This window comes from Betta splendens, chromosome 4, assembly GCF_900634795.4.
Source record: "Betta splendens chromosome 4, fBetSpl5.4, whole genome shotgun sequence".
Classification (NCBI taxonomy): domain Eukaryota; kingdom Metazoa; phylum Chordata; class Actinopteri; order Anabantiformes; family Osphronemidae; genus Betta; species Betta splendens.
The window spans coordinates 17,118,276-17,123,874 of record NC_040884.2 but is presented as its reverse complement, the minus strand read 5'-3'; the positions used below and the strand labels follow the sequence as shown (position 1 = coordinate 17,123,874).

Here is a 5,599-nt window from a genome sequence, read left to right as displayed (position 1 = left end):
CTATTACAGACAGAAATATTTTAACCACAAAGACACAAACAGCGTATTTTAATATATTAAAAATACCCATAAATAAACATTTTGATAATATAAATTAAATTGAGCCTGTATAAATATGCTTGATACAACGTTTTTTAAGCAGCAGTACGTAAAGACAACGAAATCCTACCTTCTTTATCTCATGGTAATTATCTATTATAAATGTTAATGTTTGTTTCGTGTAAAATATTTTACAACATCTCTTCGGGTTTAGGTCACAGACTAGTTCCAGGGCCGATACTCCGGATTTAAAACCGTTAACCCGGTATAAGGAGCGTTTTGTGCCGCTGTTTTCTGTGGTTTTGAATTGTCTTTGCCTGGAATCACGGAGTCCTCTTGTAATCCACCGCCTGGAGAGGACTGGACAGCGGTGCTGCCCAGGATTTGTCTTTCTGCAGAGGGTTTAAAAACAGCAACGCAACGAATGAACAAAAAGAAAGACAGTATTTTATGATACAAATCTCGTCAAATGCATATTACTACTTAAACAGTAGCTGCTTTTCCAAAGGAAATTATTATTATTATTATATCGATTTAATATCAACTGTTGGCGTTATTATAATAATTTTTTCTGCGTTTCTTGCGTCAGAAGCGATTTGTTTATATTTGCAAAAAAAATAAAAAAAATAAAACTCCATTCGCTTTCTTACTTTTGTGGCTTTTAGCGTGGTATTTCAGCTCCTGCTCGTCCTGGAACGATGCCCCGCACAGGTCGCACGCGTGCGGCTTGTCCTTGGCGTGGGTCCTGCGGACGTGGCTGTCGTGAGCGGCGTGGGAGGCAAAGGCCTTCCCGCAGTGCTTGCACTTGAAGGGCCGCTCTCCGGAGTGTTGACGGATGTGTGTGCGCAAAATACTGGAGGCAGTGAAGGCCTGGACAGAAGAGCATTAACACGGTCGGTGTCGTTTGTTTAGTTGTTTTTTTTTAGTTAAATTCCCATTTTTTTGTTAAATCTAAAGTTAGTTCCTCCTCCTCTGGACCTTTATGATCGGTTACTTCAAAGAAACATCCGGAGAAGCATCGCAACAGCCAAACTTTATCAATATTTAATTCCTTAATAGCCAGTACAAATAAAACACAAATAGGCCATATACTTCACTTTAAAATGTGCCTATAGTTATATAAGATGAAGGATGGATTAAGTTAAACAAAAAGGGGTGCTTTGAAAGGGGAGGATGTAGCGAGGACGACCAACAACAACAGGTCTTCTCATTTCAGGGCCGTAAATTAAAAGTAGAATCTCGGCAAACAAAGGGAGGTCGTGCATCTGGCGATAATTAGCATGTAAGTGTCTCCGCGGAGCGTGTCCGTCCACAGACACTAGAAGGAGAGATACGCCAAGAAAGTAGGAAGCGACTCCAAAATGCTTGAAATTTATAAAAGGTGGGTAGGACACAGTGGACGCGGAGGTTCTGCATTGTACAGAATAAAAGGCTTAATAAAAACACAATAAAAAAAGAAGCTAAACGCTTCTGTTAGAAACAAAGAGAAAAGTTGTGATTTTTGAGATTTTCTAACATTAACAACCTTAACAATTTAACTATTTAAATATAATATATTACACGTTTTACAAAGAAACCACTTGTAATGTTAGGGTGCAGGCAAATTTTGATCTAATTTCTAGTACAAAAGATAAGAAACTCTCCTCACCTTATTGCAGTAAACACATTTGTAGGGTCTTTCTCCAGAGTGCACACGCATGTGTTTGTTCAGACTGGACGACTGCGAGAAACTCTTTCCACACACTGAGCACTGCAGAGGACACACAGGAGGCAGCTTTTAAATTGACACATGTCAGAACTAAAAATATACCCATTATGTTATGTTTTTGTTCCAGCAAACGTTTTTATTTTTATCCATATTTTGGACCAAATGTTTTCTTTTAGAAATATTTGTAACGGTAGCTTATGTATAAATTATATACGTTAAATTTAAATAACTAATTTTTTGAATAACTTGCGACGCTTCGAGCTGTTTGTTCACCATCAACTAGACTTTCCTGTAATTTTCCCGTTAACAGGGACCCATAAAAATGATCCGGCTGTGAGTGACGGTGAAGGGAGCTGTTCTTTCAGCACCACACAAACTGCCGCACGCGCCCAACGACGCACTCTACCTGTACTACATACCTTATGAGGCCTGTGTTTCTCGTGAACGTGTAAGATGTGGATCCTTAATCTGTCTCTCTTCTCGAAGGATCTGTTGCACAGGTGACAGGGGAACTTCCTGTCGCCCTGGTCCACGCAGCGCGTGTACTTCAGGTGCTTGTCTCTGTAGTATTTGTATGCGAACACCTTGCCACACCTGTCACACTTGAACCCCTCGCCGGAATCTGCAAACGGTACACGCGGATTTAATACCACGCTTTATGAAACCAAGCGGGGTAATTGATTAACGCGCGACACGAGGTGAAACTCTGACCTTCGGTGGGTGGAACCGGTTTGTTCTCGTCCCTCGGGTCTTTCAGGGTGAGTGGGATGCCGAGGAACTGCACGTAGCAGTCCCCGTACCACACCAGCAGCTCCTGGCCCGGCCTGATCTCCTTGCAGGCCTCGTAGAAGATCTGACCCTGGATCTGCACGGCAACCAAGTTCTGCTCCTCCGGGAAACGAGCGCACTTCACCAAAGACATCCAGTTCCCCGAGCTGCCTCTGCCGTCCACAAAATGACTCAGCCGGCCGTTCTCAAACACCTGAGGGGGGATGCGGCGTCAGACAGCGGTCCACGGACGCGGTCCGTCGTTGATAGCAGGTTGGATACGTTACCTCCCACATCAAGGTGTTGTCGTCGTAAGTTTTAATCTCACTAGTGTTGACCAGTTTTCCTTGGAAAGGCCCGAAGCGCGTCCCTTTGGCAATGCTGCCTTTGTCCGTGAACACTCCACGGTGCGAGGCGGCTCCCCACGCAGCCTGGAGGACGGTTAAACCTGCAGCACCGACACAGGGGAGGGTCAAACCTCAGCGGCTCAACGCAGTCGCAGGGAAGTAAGCAAGCGAAATGCGGACTCACCGTCTGGAAGTTCGAGCGTCTCTTTGTCCAGCGGGAGAACGTGAGGGTCAGGACCTGAGGAGGAAACAAACAGAAATCAGTTTTAAAAATTGCCCTGCAATTTTCTGTTACACTAATTGAATATATGAGGGAAGGTCCTGCCTTGGTTTTCGGACAGAGCCACTCCTGAGACAGCGTGGCCCACGCTGCGCTCCTGGCTGCACGAGTATCCGTACAGCACCGTGAACAGGTCATCCTCGCTAAAATTATAGGACTTGCGCGCTTTTTCCGGCGACAGATCCGCGACGTGAACACGAAACAAAGTCTCCTTGGGCGGCGAGGCGGCGGAGGACGAGGCGGAGGAGGAGCGCTCGCTGAACGGGCTGCTGAAGTCCGAAGACAGCGGACCGGCCGCGTGCTCGGTCACCACGGCGGCCAGCTCCTCGGGCTTGGAGTAGAGCGCGTGTCCGGGCAACATCTGGCTCAGGTAGGGGATGCAGGAGGCGTTCAACATGTGCTCGTGCAGCACCGAGGTGTGGTGCTCGGCCTGGCCGAGGAACGGGGGCGCGCCCCCGTGCAGGCTGAGCGGCATGGACGCGTCGGTGTCCGATATGAGGCGACCGAGGGACTTGAGAGGATGGAGGAGGCTGTGCGTCTGCGGGAAGAAGTCCAAGTAGGGATGGGGGCCGTGGAGGGGGGCCGGATAGAAGCCCCGGGCGGGACTGCTCTTCAGCATGCTGGCCCGGTCCTTGAGCACCACTGGGATACTGGTCAGGGACGTCGACGTGACAGCACGGAGGTGAAGCGAAGGTTCCAACAGAGATGGTGATGCCTTCAGTGGGTGAGAGAGAGGGATGGGGGTGGGTTGGGGAGAGAGAGAAGGGGGTGGGGGGTGGGGTTATAAAAGTTTAATGCGAGGAAACTAAAAAAGGAAACATGACATCAAGAGGATGACCACACCTGAGTCGTTATATTCCACCTGACTTTATTCTAGCATGTTACTAATAAAAGTGTAATAATAATATATTGAAACTTAGAGCGATAAACAAAAACCCACAATCAGACGAAGCCCTGGTGGGGATGAACACGCATTACGTATATTGCATTACAAGGACTTCGGGTCCGGCAGCAGCCGAGTTTGCAATATTTCCAGTTGAGAGGACGCAGATCAGACGTTCATCAGCTTCAAAGCAGCTCAACTCGAGCTGTGTTTTAAAAGTCAGCCAGTAAACACAGAGACAAATCAGGGTCATGACACTAATTAAAGAACAGTCGTCCAGGGCTGAGGTCAACATTAATGAAGCGTTTTATGGGCCTGGCTGTCGTTCAAAAACAGTCAGAGGAGCAGTTCAATACTTCGTTCTGAATGTTAACTAAAATACAACAGAGAAATGGAAATATAATGAAAAGTCTGATTTCAAAATGACACTGTAGAGTATTAATTTAAAAATACTGTCTTTATTCATTTACACCAACTTACCTTCTGAGTTAAAGCAGACACTTCTCACAGTGGAGTCGACTTTGTCATGTCCACGGGCTTCGGCTGAGCTTTTCCTGAGATGAAATGATTAAATGACTTCCCTGATTCCGCCTGATGCGTCGCGGGGTCCGCTCTCTGCGCCTGTGCCTCGGTCTGTGGTCATCTCAGGGCACCTAGAGCCTGTTGTGCGCAGGCAGGTCGGCTGAAGATGCGTCCCCGGCTCCTTCCTCCTATTGGCCAGGCATCACCTCGACCTCATGCATCTCAATGCAATAGGAATAATTTTCTTAGAGACAGCCCACCCGGTCCCTTCTCCGCTCAGCTCTGACTTCTCTGCTACAATGGGACGGATTGAAACCCCCCCAACCCCAAGCATTTCCATATGAAGAAACCGCTCCCTCCCTCCACCACAAACCCTAACGCACACGCGATAAGACATTATCTGATCGACCTCCTGCGGAGTTTAAGTATTACTTGTTATGACTTGGATGTGCTGAAACAATGGCTGAAATAAATGGCTGTTAACTAGATCATTTTCTTTATTACTTCAAATCCGTACTGAACAAAAGGAAGTAAAACGAGTAAGTTAAATTTTAAATCGGGTCGTTGTTTATTTTCGTTTAGTTTAGCAGTTTTGTGTAAAGATGTCAACAACTAACCAAAAATAGGCATAAAATATATAGCATTCAATACAGATTATTTTAGTATTAATTAGAGCGCTATTTTAACGCAACGACTGAAATTCTCTTTTCAATATATTTGATCTATTAATTTTAATTCTAGTCTAGATTCAAATTAATAATAAACGCTGCAGTGTGAAGAGAAATTTAAAGTTACTTACAATTTATGAACTATATTTGCAATAGGCAAAATAGAAAACATTCAGACTGAAACATAGCACTGTACCCAAGTAGAATTTCAACATCTGTGAAAAGTAACACGACGAGCTTCGTCGTTAAATTTAGTTCGTAAAACGTAATAATTTCTGCTGGATATTTAAGGAAAATACGACGTTTTTCACATTGCATAATACATTAAAATGTGCACAGAGGCTTTCATTTTTTTCACTTTCACAGAAGAGTCTGTACATTAAA

At 45.2% G+C, this 5,599-nt stretch overlaps 1 protein-coding gene across 1 annotated transcript; it reads right to left on the bottom strand.

Annotated features, from left to right (window-relative positions):
- Positions 1-251: 251 nt before the first annotated feature.
- Positions 252-4,768, bottom strand: prdm14 (PR domain containing 14). The gene is made up of 9 exons (XM_029149571.2): positions 4,754-4,768; positions 3,188-3,857; positions 3,047-3,100; positions 2,803-2,963; positions 2,459-2,729; positions 2,167-2,369; positions 1,688-1,789; positions 690-909; positions 252-431 (listed from the first exon to the last, which is right to left on the bottom strand). Exons 1-9 carry the CDS (start codon positions 4,766-4,768, stop codon positions 262-264), a joined length of 1,866 nt encoding a protein of 621 aa, XP_029005404.1. The 3' UTR covers positions 252-261.
- Between the last annotated feature and the right edge of the window lie 831 nt (positions 4,769-5,599).

Coding starts and splice junctions, on each gene's coding strand:
- prdm14 (XM_029149571.2), bottom strand. Junction 2,964..3,046: donor GACGCTCGAACTTCCAGACG/GTGAGTCCGCAT, acceptor TCGGTGCTGCAG/GTTTAACCGTCCTCCAGGCT. Junction 2,370..2,458: donor ACCGGTTCCACCCACCGAAG/GTCAGAGTTTCA, acceptor TACCGTTTGCAG/ATTCCGGCGAGGGGTTCAAG.